This window comes from Cetorhinus maximus, chromosome 23 (assembly GCF_964194155.1).
Source record: "Cetorhinus maximus chromosome 23, sCetMax3.hap1.1, whole genome shotgun sequence".
Taxonomy (NCBI): domain Eukaryota; kingdom Metazoa; phylum Chordata; class Chondrichthyes; order Lamniformes; family Cetorhinidae; genus Cetorhinus; species Cetorhinus maximus.
The window spans coordinates 46,151,510-46,170,414 of NC_135901.1; the positions used below are offsets into that span (position 1 = coordinate 46,151,510).

Consider the following 18,905-nt stretch of genomic DNA (forward strand, 5'->3'; position numbering starts at 1 on the left):
CCTTGCAAAGTATTGACCCATCTTCAACCCCCAGTTCCTCTCTGAACTCCTGAAAAGTGTTCACACCTCCCAAATCCGGCTCCATCTTTCCCAGAACTCCCTGCTTGAATCCATCCAATCAGGTTTCTGCCCCTGCCACTGTACTGAAACAGCTCAGATCAAAGCCACCAATGACATCCTATGTGACAGTGACAAAGGGAAACTATCACTTCTCGATCTGTCTGCAGCCCTTGACAAGGTTGACCATAACATTCTGCTCCAACACCTCTCCACTGTCGTCCAGCTGGGTGGGGCTGCTCTCTCCTGGTTCCATTCTTCTCTATCTAATCATAGTCAGAGAATCACTTGGAATGTCTTCCCTTCCCACTCCCACAGTTACCTCTGGTGTCCACAGAGGATCCAACTTTGGCCTCCTTTTATTTCTCAGGAAGACTTCTAGGATGAAGGATAAGCATGGCAAGTTTCAGGAACCTTGGATAACGAAGGATATTGTGAGATTATTCAAAAAGAAAAGGGAAGCATTCGTAAGGGCTAGAAGGCTGGGAACAGATGATGTCCGTGGAGAATACAAAGAAATTAGGAAGAAACTTAAGCAAGGAGTCAGGAGGGCTAAAATGGGTCATGAAAAGTCACTGGCAACCAGGATTAAGGAAAATCCCAAGGCCTTTTATACATATGTAAAGGGCAAGAGGGTAGCCAGGGAAAGGGTGGGCCCACTCAGGGACAGAGGTGGGAGTCTGTGTGTGGAGCCAGAAGAAATGGGAGAGATACTGAATGAATACTTCTCATCAGTATTCACCAAAGAGAATGACTTAGCGGTCGATTTGTCTAGGGAAGAGTTTGTAGATAGCCTGGATCATGTTGAGATCAAAAAAGAGGAGGTGTTAGGCGTCTTGAAGAATATTAAGGTGGATAAGTCCCCAGGGCCAGATGGGATCTTCCCTAGAGTACTGAGAGAGGCAAGCGAGGAGATTGCTGGGGCCTTGACAGAAATCTTTGTATCCTCACTGACTACGGGTGAGGTCCCAGAGGACTGGAGAATGGTCAGTGTTGTTCCATTGTTTAAGAAGGGTAGCAAGGATAATCCAGGAAATTACAGGCTGGTGAGCCTTATGTCAGTGGTAGTGAAATTATTGGAGAAGATTCTTCGTGACAGGATTTACTACCATTTGGAAGCAAATGGGCGTGTTAGTGAGGGGCAGCATGGTCGACGATGGAAGGGCAGTGGATGTTATATACATGGTTTTCAGTAAGGCCTTTGACAAGGTCCTTCATGGCAGACTGGTACAGAAGGCAAAGTTGCACGGGATTTGAGGTGAGCTGGCAGGATGGATACAGAATTGCCTTGGTCATAGAAGACAGAGGGTAGCAGTGGAAGGGTGCTTTTCTGAATGGAGAGCTGTGACTAGTGGAGTTCCGCAGGGATCAGTGCTGGGATCTTTGCTGTTTGTGGTATAAATGATTTGGAGGAAAATGTAACTGGGCTAATTAGAAAGTTTGCAGACGACACCAAGTTTGGAGGAGTTCCAGATAGTGAAGAAGATTGTCAAAAGATACAACGGGATATAGATCGGTTGGAGACTTGAGCGGAGAAATGGCAGATGGTGTTTAATCCGGACAAGTGTGAGGTAATGCATTTTGGAAGGTCTAATACAGGCAGGAATTACACAGTAAATGGCAGAACCCTTAAGTGTATCGACGGGCAGAGGGATCTGGGTGTACAGGTCCACAGGTCGCTGAAAGTGGCAATGCAGGTGGATAAGGTAGTCAGGAAGGCATATGGCATGCTTGCCTTCATTGGCAGGGGTATTGAGTATAAAAGCTGGGAAGTCATGCTGCAGCTGTATAGAACCTTGGTTAGGCCACACTTGGAATATTGCATGCAATTCAGGTCACCACATTACCAGAAGGATATGGAGGCATTGGAGATGGCGCAGAGGAGGTTTACCAGGATGCTGCCTGGTCTGGAGGTTATTAGCTATGAGGAGAGGTTGGAGAAACTCGGATTGGTCTCACTAGAGAGACGGAGATTGAGAGGCCACTTGATAGAAGTTTACAAAATTCTGAGTGGCATGGACAGAGTAGATAGTCAGAAGCTTTTTCTCAGGGTGGAAGAGTCAATTACTAGGAGGAAATAGATTTAAGGTGATAGGAGAAAACTATAGAGGAGATGTGCAGGGCAAGTTTTTTACGCAGAGGGTAGTGAGTGTCTGGAATTCGCTGCCAGAGGAGGTGGTGGAAGCAGGTACGATAGTGGTGTTTAAGAGGCAGCTTGACAAATACATGAATAGGATGGGAATAGAGGGATACGGACCCTGGAAGTGCAACATGTTTTAGTTGATGGGCAATATGATTGGCGCAGGCTTGGAGGGCCGAAGTGCCTGTTCCTGTGCCGTACTTTCCTTTATTCTTTGTTCTTTGTTAACATTCTCCCCACAGCAACATCATCTGAAAACACAGAGTCAGTTATCACATGGACACTGACAGTGCCCAGCTCTACCTCACCAACACCTTTCTCGACTTCTCCACTTTTGTTAAATTATCAGACTGTTTGTGGATGTGCAGAAATTGTCTCCAATTAAATTTTGGGAAGATTGAAGCCATTGTTTTCATTCCTGAGCTACTAACTCCATTCTTTATCCTATTTCTATCAGGTCATCTCTCAGCCTTCTCTTTTCTAGAGAAAATAGCTTCAGGCTGTTTAGCCTTTCCTGGTGATTATAATGTATCTGTTTTTGGAACATTTGTGAATGAACTTTTATGTCCTTGGCCTTTGCGACGCCTGACAGCAGTTTCAAGTCTGTCTGACCCTTCTTCAGAGGGTGTCTCTATTGGACAGAGCGGTTTCTGGGCCACAGATTATTGTGGGATTTTGAAAATGGGAGAAGAAAGCACCATTCACAGTGTTCTGCGTGTGGATGAGGTTTCAGCCGATCATCTGACCTGGTCAAAACATAAATGCAGTCACAACTGAAAGCAGTTGTGCAAATGTTGACAATGGGAAGGGATTCTTTTACCCATCGAAATTGGAAACTCATTGGACCGTTCACACTGTGGAGAGGCCATTGACTTGCTTAAAGTGTCAAAAGGGATTCACTCCGTTATCCCACCTGCAGACACACCAGCGAGTTCACACTGGGGAGAGGCCATTCATCTGCGCTGTGTGGAAAGAGATTCATTAATTTATACAATCTGATTGCACATCAAAGAGAGCTTTTAAATTTCAAGACTGTGGGAAGTGCTTTACAAGTTCTCAGGAACTGATCCGCCAGCAATGTATTCATTCTGATGAGAGACCGTTCAGATTCCTTCTTTATGGGACTGGATTCAGGCAATCATCCCACCTCTCTCTGCACAAGCGCTCTCATACTGGGGAGATGCTGTACACCTGCACCGAGTGTGGGAAGATATGCATTCAGTCATCCCACCTGCCGAGACATCAACGACTTCACAACGAACTACAGTGATTGGATTTTGCTTTTAATAATGTACAAGAATGAACTATACCCATTGGGGTCTGTTTCAGCTGATGTTAATAAACTCCAGCCCAGTTATAAGGTTAATATTCTGGATAAAGCTCAAATAAATCAACATTCTGTCAAACACAGAGGATGTTGAATTTTTAAAAACATCTCTAACACAAGTTAGTCTTTGTTTCGGACTCTCCCTCTCCCTTGTCTCCTGCATCCACACCTCCAACAAGTGTGAGGAGCTCATGGAGCTTATTTGTCACTAAGACTGTGACAATTGAGATCAGCTGCCTTTTCTGCTTCTCTCCCTCCCATGAGCACATCCTTGTCCCCGACATCCTTGCAATTCGCATCCAATCTCTGACCACTCTTCCGTCTCCAAAATCATGCTTACCTCCCAAATCCACACACAATGGTCCTGGAACTTAGGGGTAAAATGACATTGTGAAAGGATTGTTCACCGGCTGAATTGTCACGTTCTTACTGACAAGACAGAGTTTAAATGTTCTGTGTATGGGAAGAAAAAATAATTGTTCACACCGCCGACTGAGACTCCAGTGAGTTCACATCTAAATGTCGGTAGTTTAACTGCAGTTATTTACACCCGGGACAGTATTATGGCAGAGGACCCATGCACTTTGTTTGTCATACCAATTGACTGAATAATTTTATATATTGGTATTGGGCTTCGTTCGTCATCGGATCACAAAACATAATTTTCTATTCAAAAAAACACCTCTCAATGGCAGCCTGGTTACCCAACCTTCAACAGGGGCCAGAATGTGCCCTATCCTCACAACAGGAGCTCCCTACACATGCGTATTAGGGTGTGTGCTTGGAGCATGCGCAGTGCGGCCCGTTTCATGAGCATGCGTAGTACTGGTCTGTGACTGAAGCTGCTCAGAGCGGGTGAAAGAATAAAAACAGAATTACCTGGAAAAACTCAGCAGGTCTGGCAGCGTCAATGGAGAAGAAAAGAGTCGATGTTTCGAGTCCACATGACCCTTCAAGAGAACTGAAGTATAGTTAGGAGAGAGGTGAAATATAAGCTGGTTTAAGGTGGGAGGTGGGGGGTGGGGGTGGGGTGGAAAGACTGACACTTCTCTTCCCTTCCTTGACCTCTCTGGCTCAATTTCTGATGATAGACTGTCCACCAATATCCATTACAAGCCTACCAACTCCCACAGCTACCTTGACTACAGCTCCTCACACCCCGCTTCCTGTAAGGACTCCATCCCATTTTCTCAGTTCCTTCGCCTCCGTCGCATCTGTTCTGATGACGCTACCTTCAAAAACAGTTCCTCTGACATGTCCTCCTTCTTCCTTAACCGAGGTTTTCCACCCACGGTCATTGACAGGGCCCTCAACTGTGTCCGGCTCATCTCCCGCGCATCCGCTCTCATGCCTTCTCCTCCCTCCCAGAAACATGATAGGGTCCCCCTTGTCCTCACTTATCACCCCACCAGCCTCCGCATTCAAAGGATCATCCTCCGCCATTTCCGCCAACTCCAGCATGATGCCACCACCAAACACATCTTCCCTTCACCCCCCCTGGTGGCATTCCGTAGGGATCGTTCCCTCTGGGACACCCTGGTCCACTCCTCCATCAGCCCCTACTCCTCAACCCCCACCTATGGCACCTCCCCATGCCCACGCAGAAGATGCAACACCTGCCCCTTCACTTCCTCTCTCCTCACCGTCCAAGGGCCCAAACACTACTTTCAAGTGAAGCAGCATTTCACTTGCATTTCCCCTAACTTAGTCTACTGCATTCGTTGCTCCCAATGCGGTCTCTTCTACATTGGAGAGACCAAACGCAAACTGGGCGACCACTTTGCAGAACACCTGCGGTCTGTCCGCAAGAAAGACCCAAACCTCCCTGTCGCTTGCCATTTTAACACTCCACCCTGTTCTCTTGCCCACATGTCTGTCCTTGGCTTGCTGCAATGTTCCAGTGAAGCCCAACGCAAACTGGAGGAACAGCACCTCATCTTCCGACTAGGCACTTTATAGCCTTCCGGGCTGAATATTGAATTCAACAACTTTAGATCTTAAACTCCCTCCCCCCATCCCCACCCCGTTCCTTCCCCCTCCCTTTTGTTTTTTTTTCAATAATTTATATAGATTTTTCTTTTCCCACCTATTTCCATTATTTTTAAATCTACAACTAATACCTTGTTAGTCTTTCCACCCCACCCCCACTAGAGCTGTACCTTGAGTGTCCTGCCTTCCATTCTTAATTAGCACTTTTCTTAGATAATATCACCACCTTCAACACCTCTTTGATCCTTTTGTCTGTGACATCTTTTGATTATCTGCTCCTATCACTGCTTGCTTGTCCCTACAACCACCCCACCCTCAACTTCTCTCTCCCCCCGCCCCCCCACCTTAAACCAGCTTATATTTCACCTCTCTCCTAACTATACTCAGTTCTGTTGAAGGGTCATGAGGACTCGAAACGTCAACTGATTTCATCTCCACCGATGCTGCCAGACCTGCTGAGTTTTTCCAGGTAATTCTGTTTTTGTTTTGGATTTCCAGCATCCGCAGTAGCTTTTAGCTTTTTGTTTTTAAACAAAACCAGAATTACCTGGAAAAACTCAGCAGCATCGGCGGAGGAGATGGCGGCCGCTAACCTGTTTATGAAGCTTCCTCACCCACTCTGCCCACTCCATTACCCTCCTACAATCTGCCGTTTATACCTGTTTGCGGAGCTGCGATCACCACTTCCCTGTCGCTGCAGTACCCACACTGCGCATGCTCCAGTCGGAAACCTCCACTGCGCATGCTCAGTTCACCACCGATCACTGCGCCTGCGCAGGGCACTCCTGCAGTGAGGATAGGGCACATTCTATCTCGCTGCGAATGCTGGGTCAGAGCCCCGCCATTGAAACCTGATACTGTTGAATTTACAATTATATTTTGCGATCTAATTACGATTGGAAGCATAGTGCCAAGATATAAAATTATTGTTAAAGTAACGAACACAACAACCCAAGTGCAGAAGCACCTTATTTCTTTCCAGCAGAACAAGCCCTGATAGTTAGATATGAACTCACTGGAATCTCAGCGGCTGTGATGAACAGGCGATTGTTTTTATGGAAATTTAAAACTGTGACCTGCCAGTAAGAAAGTGCCGATTGTGGATCAAATGCTTTCAACTTTTAAAGCTGGGGTGTTAACAAGTGGTGAAACTGAATAAACCCGATCGCACAAATGAACTATTTGAATGGTCTCTCTCTGATGTTACTGTGCTGCTGTGTCAATAGGTAATCAATGCTGGCCTAGCCAACGACGCCCACATCCCTTCAATGAATAAAGAAAAAGGCTTGAAATATTATTTACGTTTATCAATCTACAGATGCTGCCAGATATGCTGAGTACTTGGTGCATTTTCAGTTATTATCTCTGATTGCTCCTGATTTCACATTAGATTTATCAATGACTGACTTATATTTAATCCCACCCATCCACACATGAACACTTCTCTATCTTGTCTACCCTGTTAAACCGTTTCATAGTCTTTAAGGCCTCGATCAAGTCATCCCTCACTCTCTTTTTCAGAGAAACCATGTTCAGCCTGTTCAGTCTTTCTGGATGGGAATTAACATTCCAGCTCTGGCGTAATTCCAGTCAACTTCTGTGCAAACACAGCATTTGCAGCACCCGCCCTTTCACCTCCTCCCTTTCCAAGTTCCATGGGCTCACTTCCTGAATGACACAGGACATACTTATACTTCTTGAAATTTGTTATTGTGTACTAGTTGCTCCCGATGTGATCTCTACACCGAGAAAACTAAATCCAGATTGTTTGCCTGCTTTGTGGGGAGGTGGTCCTATCACAAGACTATTTGTTCTTGTGCCTCCTCTCCCGCTCTCCTTTCCCTGACTCTGTACTTGTTTGTAAATTATTAAATCTCTAAATTATTCCAGCTTGGATAAAAGATCACCGACCCTGAAACATTCACTCTGTTCCCCTCTCTATCGGAGCTGTTTGACCTACTGAGTGTTTCCAACATTTTCTGTTTTGAGTTTGGGATTCCAGTGCCTGCAGAATCTTGTTTTTGTGTCACAGTCAGAGATGTAACAGGTGAAAAACAATTCCAGAGGCGTAAGGAGGGGAGTAAAAGGACAAAAGGGAAGGAATGATAAATTACAAGGCATGAGAGAGAAACTGACTAAATCAATGATGGCTCAAAGCAAAATGTGGGTGGGAATGGGACAAATTTTTCTTCCTACTGTTGAAACTGACACAAATATGACTCCTGATCAACCAATCGCAACTGTTCTTTCAAAGCAGCATGCTGGGCCGAATAGCCTCTTTCTGTGCTGTTGCTTTGTATCGTTTCATTTCCATCCCCACTGCTGCTATCCTTACAATCATTCCATCATCTTACAACCCATCACCAGATACAAGTTTCTCCTACAAAAACTGCACGTTTAGATAGGAACACAACCGACTTCGTCAGCCAATGAAAACAACGGTTGCTGTGAGCTGAAATAGTCTTACAAGCTGCTCATGTGTAACTTTCAATTTGCAAAACCCGGCAACCCAATCAAACCCGGCAAAGCGGTCACCAAGGAAACTGCATTGGGAGCAGCGAATGCAGTAGACTAAATTGAGGAACTGCAAGTGAAATGCTGCTTCACTTGAAAGGAGTGTTCAGGCCCTTGGATGGTGAGGAGAGGGGAAGTAAAGGGGCAGGTGTTGCACCTTCTGCGGTTGCATGGGAAGGTGCTGTGGGAGGGGGTTGAGGTGTAGGGGGTGATGGAAGAGTGGACCAGGGTGTCCCGGAGGGAACAATCCCTGTGGAATGCCACCGTGGGGGGGGGGGGGGGGGGGCGGTGAAGGTAAGATGTGTTTGGTGGTGGCGTCATGCTGGAGTTGGAGGAAATGGCGGAGGATGATCCTTTGAGTACGAAGGCTGGTGGGGTGATAAGTGAGGACAAGGGGGACCCTATCGTGGTTCTGGGAGGGAGAGTGGATGCACGGGAGATGGGCCAGACACAGTTGAGGGCCCTGTCAACCACCGTGGGTGGAAAACCTCGGTTAAGGAAGAAGGAAGACATGTCAGAGGAACCCGTGTGCTGTTTTCATTTTCACATTCGTAAAATAATAGACTTGCATTGGAAACGGTGCAGGGAAGGTTCATTAAATTGGTTTCTGGAAGAGCTGGTTATCCTATGATGAGAGGCTGAATAAATTGGGCTTTTATTCTCTGGAGTTTAGAAGAATGAAAGGCAATCTCATTGAAACCTACATAATCTGAGGGGGATTGTTAGGTTGGACACAGAGATTGTTTCCACTGGTCAAGGAGTCTAAAACACTGGGGCACAGTCTCAGGGTAAAGGGCCGATAATTTAGGGCTGAGATGAGGAGAAATTACTTCACCCAAAGGGTTGTGAATCTTTGAATTCTCTCCCCAGAAAGTTGTGGATGCTCCATCATTGAATACATTTAAGGCCGGGATGGACAGATGTTTGGTCTTTTGGGGAACTAAGGGATATGGGGAACGGGCAGGATAATGGAGTTGAAGCCAAAGATCAGCCATGGTTGAACTGAATGAAGGACCAGGTTCGATGGGCCATGTGGTCTATTCCTGCTCCTAGTTTTTGTGTTCATGTGCATGATAAAGACAGTAATTCATGCTATAACTAAAACAGAAACTGTTGGAAGTTCTCAGCAGGTCTGACAGCAAATGTGAAGGGAGAAACAGAGTGAAGGTTTCAAGTTTAATATGACTTATTTTCAAACCATGAGTTGAGTGCTAGTTACGACATCTTGCACAACATCGAGACAGGGAATGGAACCCAAGCGGTGAAAGCACAGAATCTGAACCATTAGGGTGTTTCTATAACATACATTTTGAACGAAATTAGCTTCCAAATGAAGGTTTAATGGTTTAAGGCCGCCAAGGGTAAAGTAGACTCCCTGTCTTCCTGCTTCTACTTATGTTACCGACATCGTTCTGCTTTGTGTGCTTTGGCTACCAAGGAAATCTTGCCCAAACTTTGCCAGTTCTGCTGTTATTCAGCAAGTTTCCACACAAATAGATTTATGAATATTCATTTCAAAAAAGCGAGAAAATTGAGGAAACGTGTGCATAACATCCAACCTATTAGACAGATTGGGTTCAAAGCAACGAATAGAAATTGATTCTCTAATTGCATATACCGAACTGGAGCACACCATAACACCGAGTGAATCCACTGTCTGTTTAAATGTTGCTCAGTGGTGGGATTGACATATGAGGGGAGATTGAGTCGGTTAGGATTATATTCGCTGGAGTTCAGAAGAATGAGGGGGGGATCTCATAGAAACCTATAAAATTCTAACAGGACTGGACAGGATCGATGCAGGAAGGATGTTCCCAATGGTGGGGGAGTCCAGAACCAGGGGTTACAGTGTGGATACAGAGTAGAACATTTAGGACTGAGATGAGGAAAATTTTCTTTACCCAGAGATTGGTGAGCCTGTGGAATTCGCTACCACAGAAAATAGTTGAGGCAAAAACATTATATGCTTTCAAGAAGGAATTAGATATAGCTTTTGGGGCGAAAGGGATCAAAGGATAAGGGGAGAAAGTGGGACCAGGCTATTGAGTTGGATGATCAGCCATGATCATAACGAATGGCTGAATGGCCTACTCCTGCTCCTTTTTTCTATGTTTCTATGTAAACTTCGATCTTCCTCCACTGTGTAACGTGTGAGAACTGAATCAATAAGCAGTCTCCAATTAAATAAACACAGAAAGGTTCAATCCCCTCTTGCAACTTATCGACCTGTTGTTATTCTCTGTACCATTTACCATGAACGTTATAATGAAAGTAAATACATTTTGCAATGGTAACAATGTGCTCACCCCTCAGTGAACTGAACCACATTGACACACACAGATGAACGCACACAGACATATACACCGAGAGTGATAGCGGGCAAGTTTTTCTCTAAGGAGAGGCAAACTCTCAGAAAACAAGGATGCCACTAATTGGCACAGCTTTGTTCCATTTCTGACTGCAAATTCTGTGATTGCTTATGGATGAACAGAAACGAAGGAACATAGAAGTGAAAGAGGAAAAACAGACAGGAGTGTCTGGAAGGTTTTAACTCCATTTAGCCAATAATTAATTCTGGAGGCACCAAAAGGAAGGAACACTGAGCAGAACAGTTGGCAGGATGCAAACCTGTGTGGGCAGATCCCAGCGGAGTTAGAATTCATCGCTTTAATCATCCAACCATGACTGGAGACCGTACACTGGTGTAAATGTTGTTCATGTAAAATCATGGAATCGTTACAGCAGAGAATGAGAGCATTCAGCCCCACCTATTCCCAGTCATCCTGCAATCCCTACAGTCTCCCTTGTTCTTATTACCAAGACAACCATGTCAAATGTCAAATGCCCCAAGGCTATCCTAAGGGATTTGATGAAACGTCTGAAATGACAAAGCAACTGAAATTTTGGCAGTGATGAGATTCAAATCCACGATTCAATAGAGACTGCAGCCTAAATCCAACGCCTTCGACCACTGAAACATGCTGCTGCTGGCAATATGATAGTAACCATTGCCTTGTGTAGATCAAAACAAATAGGAATAGGTATAGAACATTTTGTCGCTCAATCCCCCTCACAGTACCATAAAATCAGAACCAAGGCAACACCACATATAGACGTCATTCAGCCCAGGTCAGGGGAATATCGGCCATTCAGCTCCTTGATCCTGCTCTGCCATTCAATAAGATCATGGCTGATCTGGTTGTGGTCTCAACTCCTCTTTCCTGTCTGTCCGTTCCCATGTCCACCGCCCCCCACCCCCCCCCCCCTCCACACTGCCCCCCATAACCCTTGACTCACTTGTCTATCAAAAATCTGTTTAATTCTGCCTTGAATAAATTCAGTAATCCAGCCTCCACTGCCTTCCAGAGAACATTCTTCAGACTAACGACCCTCTCAGAAAAAAGAAATCTCTTCATCTCCGTCTGAAAAGGGAGACCTATTACTCTTCTGGAAACTAACTCACCTGGTCCCACTCCCCGCCTTTTCCCTGGACATGCTGCAGGTTTTGGTTCAATTCCCTTTTGAAAACCATGACTGAATCTGCCTCTGCCACACTCTATCTAACCCAGCCACCGGCTCCATCCCTCCCCGCTCACCGGGCAGTTTCTCACCCAATAAACAGCCATCGCACCACTTGGTGCGACCCCGGGAGTTTCTTATTGAGAGTTTGCGGATTCCACTGGTTATTTGTGAAGCCTCACCATCCACTCAGCCGCCGCAATTCCTCCCCACCTACTCGGCCCCTCCATTCCTCCCCTAGCACTCGGCCCCTCCAGTCATCCTCACTCACTCGGCCCCTTCAATCCTCCCCACCCACTGGCTCCATTCACTCGTCTCGACAACCTGTTGCTCAGCTCAAGTTAGAGCCCACAAAGCATATGCTCCTGGCAGAGTCCGGTACTGCGCCTGCACGGGGAATTCCTGCAGTGAGGATAGGGCACATGCTAACCCGCAGTGAAGGCTGGGTAGGATCACCGCCATTGAAAGGCCAGGCGGTTGAATAGAAAATTATGTATTGTGATCAGAACACAATTAAGCCATTAGGCCAAGATACACAATGATTTTTGAAAGACACTTGTTCATTTCAGCTGCTGAGACTCCAATGGGTTCACATCCAAATGTTGGGGTTTATTCTGCTGTTGATTACTCCTGGAACAGAAGTGGAGGTTTCATGCACTTTGGTTGCTGGAACAAATTATTCAGTAATTCTACATATTATCTCCATGGCTCCAATTGTAGTCGGAGTGGAAAACATAATTCTCTATTTAACACATTGCACTTTTCATGGCTGGGGTATTACCCAGCATTCGCTGCGGGATAGAATGTGCCCCATCTTCACCACAGGGGCTCCTCGCGCAGGCGCAGTGGTGGGGTTGGGAATGGAGCATGCGCAGAAGGTCCAGGCTAGCGCACGCGCAGTCTGGATGCTGCAGTTGTGGGGAGGCGATTATCTCCACTCGGCAACTCGAGAGAAATGGCCGATTGTAGGAGGAATGGAGGCGGCCGAGTGGGTGGGGAAGATTCACAAACACCCAGTGGAGCCGCCAAACCTCAAAGGAAACTCCCGGTCCCGCGGTTACACCGAGCGGGGCGGCGGTTATTTATCGGGTGAGAAGCTGCCGGGTGAGCGGGGAGGGATGGAGCCGGCGGCTGTTTATCGGGTGAGCGGGGAGGGATGGAGCCGGCGGCTGGGTTAGACAGGAGGGATCACAAACACCCGGTGTAGACCCCAAACCCCTAGTAAGAAGATCCCGGGTCCGGGTTTGAACCGGCGGCAGCTGCTCAGGGTTTTCCCACTGACAGGCCCGGGGTTCAACGGCCGCCATCTTTATAGGGGTCAGTGTGCGGCGGAGCGCATGCGCGGCCACCGAGGGCTCAGCCCCGCCCCTCATTCACTCCGATTGGCTGGAGGACCAGCCGCTGCCGCTCGGTCCTCCGGCCCCGCCCCCTTCCTATTGGTCAGAGTCACAGAGAGAAACAGCAGAGAAACAGGCCCTTCGGCCCATCGTGTCTGTGCCGGCCCGCAAGCCCCCATCTATCCTAATCCCATTTTCCAGCACTTGGCCCGTAACCCTGTAAGTTGTGGCGTTTCAGGTGTTCATCTAAATCTTCTTAAATGTTGTTGCCTCTACCACCCCCTCAGGCAGTGAGTTCCAGTCTCCAACCACCTCCTCCGGGTGAAAAGATTTCCTCAAATGCCCTCTAAACTTCCTGCCCCTTACCTTAAATCGATGACCCCTGGTTATTGACACCTCTGCTATGGGGAAATGTTTCTTCATTTCTACCCTATCTCTGCCCCTCATAATTTTGTATACCACTATCAGGTCCCCCTTCAGCCTTCTCTGCTCTAAGTAAAACAACCCTAGCGTATTCAGTCTCTCTTCATAGCTGAAACTCTCCAGCCCAGGCTACATCCTGGTGAATCTCCTTTGCACCTCTCCAGTGCAGCCAGAGAGGCCGGAGCTGGAGCCAGAGATGCCACCAATCACTCACCAGTCATTTTGAGCTGGAGCAAGAGCAGTGCGGAAGCCCTAGGACGTGGTTGGGGAGGATTCAGGAACACCCGCTGGAGGCAGGAAACTGCCAATAAGAAGTGGCAGCTCTGGGGCTTTTCACCGTGAACAGGCCCAGGTTAATGGCTGCCATTTTGTTTGAGCAGCGAGCTTTGCGCATGCCCAGCTATCCTGGTGAAATGAGAGTAGGCGGGGCTTCAGGGTCCCAGTGACCAGGAGAAAAGTGATTCATTCATTGATTTTATTCTCACTCTGCACACAGGGGTTTGAGAACTGAACTGAACCAGAGCAGATGGAGGGAGAAAACTGGGAGTGGAGGAAATGTATGGGGGAGATGGTATGATCGGTTTGGAATTTAGCACAGGAAATGGGAGAGTGTTTGGGCCGAGGATTAGCAGCTTCGGGAAACGAGAAAATAAAAACTAGAATTGTCTGCTCTGAATTCCTATGCTGTACTTAGTGATTACTTTTGTAAACTCTCTTTACAGGTCTTAGAAGGGAAGGATTTGGAGATGCACACTGAAACTAAGCATCTTGGTTGAGTCAATTGGTTATCCAGAACCTGAATACCATCGACCTTTGAAGGTGGAAGGGAAAATGTTCGTCTGTTTTGTCTCCAAGAAAATAATTGAATCATAAATGTGACTGGACAAGCATAGAGACACATATACAAGAGTGAGAGTGTTTCAGCACACTAATAGTGGAAGGAGCTTTAACAAGTTACACAGCCTGGACAAACAACACACCATTCACAGCAGAGAGAAACTGTCAGCTGTTCTGTGTGTGGACAAAGTTCCAATTGATCGGCTTAACTATAGAAACACAAGACATTGGCACCATGGAAAAACCTTGGAAATGTGAGGACTGTGGTAAAGGATTCATTTATCCATCCCGGCTGGAATACCATCGACGCAGTCACACTGGGGAGAGGCCGTTCACCTGCTCCAAGTGTGGGAAGAGATTCACTCAGAAAACCTCCCTGATGTTACACCAGAGAATTCACACTAAGGACAGGCCCTTCAGCTGCACTTACTGTGGGAAGAGTTTCAGGTATTCATCCACCCTCACTACACACCAGCGAGTTCACACTGGGGAGCGACCGTTCACCTGCTCCATGTGTGGGAAGGGATTCACTCAGTCAGCCAGCCTGCTGAATCACCAGCGAGTTCACACTGGGGAAAAGCCGTTCACCTGCTCTGTGTGTGGGCAGGGTTTCACTCGGTCATCCAGTCTTTGGTCACACCAGCAAATTCATACTGAGGAGAAGCCTTTCAGCTGCACCTCCTGTGGAAAGAGTTTCGGGCATTCATCCACACTCGCTGTACACCAACGTACTCACACTGGGGAGAGACCGTTCACCTGCTCTGTGTGTGGGAAGGGATTCACTCAGTCATTTGACCTGGTTAGACACCAGCGGCTTCACACTGGGGAGAGACCATTCACCTGCTCCGTTTGTGGGAAGGGATTTGCTCGATTATTCAGCCTCCAGTTACACCAACGAATTCACACTGAGGAGAGTCCATTCAGCTGCACTACTTGTGGAAAGAGTTTCAGACAGTCATCTGTGCTCATTGAACACCAGCGAATTCACACTGAGGAGAAGCCGTTCAGCTGCACTTCCTGTGGAAAGAGGTTCAGACATTCTTCTGCCCTCACTGTACACCAGCGCACTCACACTGGGGAGAGGCCGTTCACCTGCTCTGTGTGTGGGAAAAAATTTGCTCAGTCATTTGATCTGGTGAGACACCAGCGAATTCACACTGGGGAGAGACCATTCACCTGCTCCGCGTGTGGGAAGGGATTTGCTCGGTTATCCAGCCTTCAGTCACACCAGCGAATTCACACTGAGAAGAGCCCATTCAGCTGAAATATCTGTGGAAAGAGTTTCAGACAGTCATCTAAGCTGAATGTACACCAGCGAGTTCACATTGGGGAGAGACCATTCACCTGCTCCATGTGTGGAAAGGGATTCACAAGGTCCTCCAACCTGCGGACTCACCAGCAAATTCATAAATGACTGCGGAGTTGGATTCTGCAGTTACTGCTTCTGTTAATCACATCCAGGATTGATAGTCTGACAATAATTTGGTTTGTTTCTGCTGATGTTAACAATCATTATAACTGGCTGGAGTTTAATATTCTGGATCTGTCACTGATTTTCTGGTCTGCAGTGTATCTTTTAAAAGCACCATCTGTGATCTTTCCCTTAATTCAAGAACCCATGACAGGAACACATTTATAATAAAATTATTAACTTTTACTTTATCCTAAATTTATCTTTGGTACGAACTCTACGATTCAGTGTCTGAGAGGTTCCACTGATTAACATCTCCAATTAGAAAGTGCTGATTAATCCTTGCTGACAACTCTTAGTGATTTGCATATTCTTCACAGTGACACCTCCATTATGTAACTAAATTATCAAGGAAGATAAAACAAAATAGTGAAATATTTTACAGGCAGATCAATGAAAGCTTCATCAGTCAACACTGATATTGATGAATCTTGGAAGGCGCTGAGTTCAATCATTTCTGATACAGCAGCAGAAAGGTGGAACCCACAACAAAGGCTGGTTTGAGACCTACTCAGCAGAGATGAATCTGTCATTGAAGCAAAAAGCAAAGCCAACCCGATTACAACATAAATCCAACAGCTAGAACACTGTGTAACTTGCAAGTAGCTGAGACAGTTCTATAAAAGACAGGGAGATACTTTGTAAATAAACACTGGATCAGCCCAGATCATGAAATCCAAACTGCCTGTGACAATGGAAATCTACGTGCTGTGAATGATGGGATCAGGAGGGCGCTTGGTCCGACCATCACCAAAGTTACCCCCTGAAATCAGCAGATGGTGAAGCGCCCACTGACAGATGTAAACAGATGTCCCGCTGGGTTGAACTTTACTGTGAGCTGTATTCCCGTGAGACAGACATCTCCCAGTCTCCGTTTGACTCTCTCCTGCAGCTTCCTGTCATGGTTGAGTTGGATGAGGAGCCCTCACCACTTGAGCTCGAAAAGGCCATTGATTGTTTAGCAAGCAGAAAGACACCCGGCAAGGATGGAATTCCAGCTGAACTGCTCAAGCCCAGAAAGTCCCATCTACTGTCACAGCTTCATGAGCTCCTCCTCTGTTGGAAGGTAGGATCCTTTCCACAGGACATGAATGATTGAAGAATGATAACGATGTAGTAAAAGAAAGGTGACAGAGGAGATTGCAACAACCACAGGGACATCTCACTCCTCAGCATCACAGGGACGACCTTCACTAGGGTCAGGCTTAAAAGACTCCATCTACTTGCAGAGCGAGTGTATCCAGAAGCACAGTGCGGTTTCTGTGCTGGCAGATCTACTGGGGACATGATCTTCTCCATACGCCAGCTACAAGAAAAGTGTACAGTTAGGATTGAATATAAAATGCTGTCAGCTTCTAGGGAAAGTCAGGAAAGTGGGGACGAGGCGAGTTTTTCCAACATTTTCTGTTTTTGTTTCAGATTTCCAGCGTCCACAGTATTTTGCTATTAACTGAATCTGATAAGTCTGGCCACTACCTGAAGGCATTGGAACTATGTAGGGAAGGTGAGCAAAGATCTTGAGATAGACACCACCTTGATCTTTTGATAAGATCACTTGAAAGTTGAAGAGCAGACTGTATTAGATGGTATGTGGGGATGCTATTGGGACGCTGGTGTGAGCGTGCAGATGTGATATGTTACGTGTGCTGCATTGAACATGTGGAAACCCATGGTGACCCTGCACTGAAGAACAGGCCCCAGACATGCTCAGCTACTCGAAAACATCAATGACCTTCCTTCCATCATAAAGTCAGAAGTGGGGATGTTCTCTGATGATTACACAATGTTCAGCACCATTCGCGACTCCTCAGATACTGAAGCAGTCCATGTCCAAATGCAGCAAAACCTGGACAATATCCAGGCTTGGGCTTACAACTGGCAAGTAACATTCGCCTCACACAAGTGCCAGACAATGACCATCTCCAGCAAGAAAATCCAACTATCACCTCTTGATGTTCAATGGCATCACCATCACTGAATCCCCCACGATCAACATCCCTGGGGGGGTCCAGAAACTGAACTGGCCTAGCCATATAAATACTGTGGCTACAAGATCAGGTCAGAGGCTAGGAATCCTGCAATGTGTAACTCAGCTCCTGACTCCACAAAGTCTGTCCACCATCTACAAGGCACAAGTCAGGAGTGTGATGGAATACTCCCCACTTGCCTGGATGACTGCAGCTCCCACAACACTCAAAAGGCTTGACACCATCCAGGACAAAGCAGCCCACTTGATTGGCACCCCATCCACAAACATTCACTCCCTCCATCGCCAACACACAGCAGCAGCAGTGTGTACCATCTACAAGATGCACTGCAGGAATTCACCAAGGTTCCTTCGGCAGCACCTTCCAAACCCACCACTACCATCTAGAAGGGCAGCAGATAGATGGGAACATCTCCATCTGGAAGTTCCCCTCCAAGTCACTCACCATTCTGACTTGGAAATATATCACTGTTCCTTCACTGTTGCTGGGTCAAAATCCTGGAACTCCCTTCCTAACAGCACTGTGGGTGTACCTACACCACATGGACTGCAGCGGTTCAAAAAGGCAGTTCACCATCACCTTCTCAAGGGCAACTAGGGATGGGCAATAAATGCTGGCCCAGCCAGCGAAGCCCACATCCCATGAATGAATTTTTAAAAAACTAGAACATGAGTGATTATTGTGGCCGGTAGAATGAGACAACGTTTTAAATGATCAAGACATTGACACATACTCCATGGAGAAACTGTCTTTCAAACATTTAGGATAGAATTAAACACACTGAACATTTCAAAGTGAACAAAATTAATTTGAAGAGGGGAAATAGAATCTGGATTTAGAAAATATCCACAAGGTGGATGCAGGTGAACAGAGAGCTGGAGAATCTTTAAAGTCCGTGCATGAACTTTTGTTTGAACCTGATGTATTTACACCATGTCAATAATTTAGAATTGTGTGGGATGATCGGCAGGTGGTGAGAATGAATCTAAGTCGATAGTTATCACATTTTAGTGGAAAGGTTTTGACATTTACTCTTAGTGGCAGCTCAAGGGCTTGTGTTGCTGATTCTGATCATTCTAGTAACTTTAATACGTTATCTACGGTTTGTCATCAAGAAATTAGGAAAACAAGCTCGGAGCTTAGAAATAGTGAGGTTAGTCAAAAATTTGTTGTGAGAAGTCAATAAGGGGGGGAGATCTGTAGGAAATCACTGTCTGATAACCTAACAAAATCTTCAGAAATGTATTGAGTATTATAGGAATGGCTCTCTCCCTCTCTCTCTTGCATTGGAAAAAAGATTCCT

General features: G+C 46.4%; 2 protein-coding genes and 1 long non-coding RNA gene across 3 annotated transcripts in view; 2 read left to right on the forward strand and 1 right to left on the reverse strand.

Annotated features, from left to right (window-relative positions):
• Positions 1-16,029, forward strand: part of LOC144698522 (uncharacterized) — a 121,484-nt gene extending 105,455 nt beyond the window's left edge. The window contains exon 10 of the mRNA XM_078570457.1: positions 14,403-16,029. Within this exon, the coding sequence (XP_078426583.1) occupies positions 14,403-15,407 (1,005 nt within the window). The 3' untranslated portion in view covers positions 15,408-16,029. The remainder of the gene's footprint in view (positions 1-14,402) is intronic.
• LOC144698302 (uncharacterized) lies at positions 12,452-14,180 on the forward strand. Its single transcript, XR_013580497.1, has 2 exons — positions 12,452-12,635; positions 14,029-14,180. It is a non-coding gene; the product is annotated as an uncharacterized LOC144698302 (long non-coding RNA).
• LOC144698523 (uncharacterized) overlaps positions 15,366-18,905 on the reverse strand; it is an 88,083-nt gene continuing 84,543 nt past the window's right edge. Inside the window, exon 4 of the mRNA XM_078570458.1 lies at positions 15,366-15,412. Coding sequence (XP_078426584.1) covers positions 15,366-15,412 — 47 coding nt within the window. The remainder of the gene's footprint in view (positions 15,413-18,905) is intronic.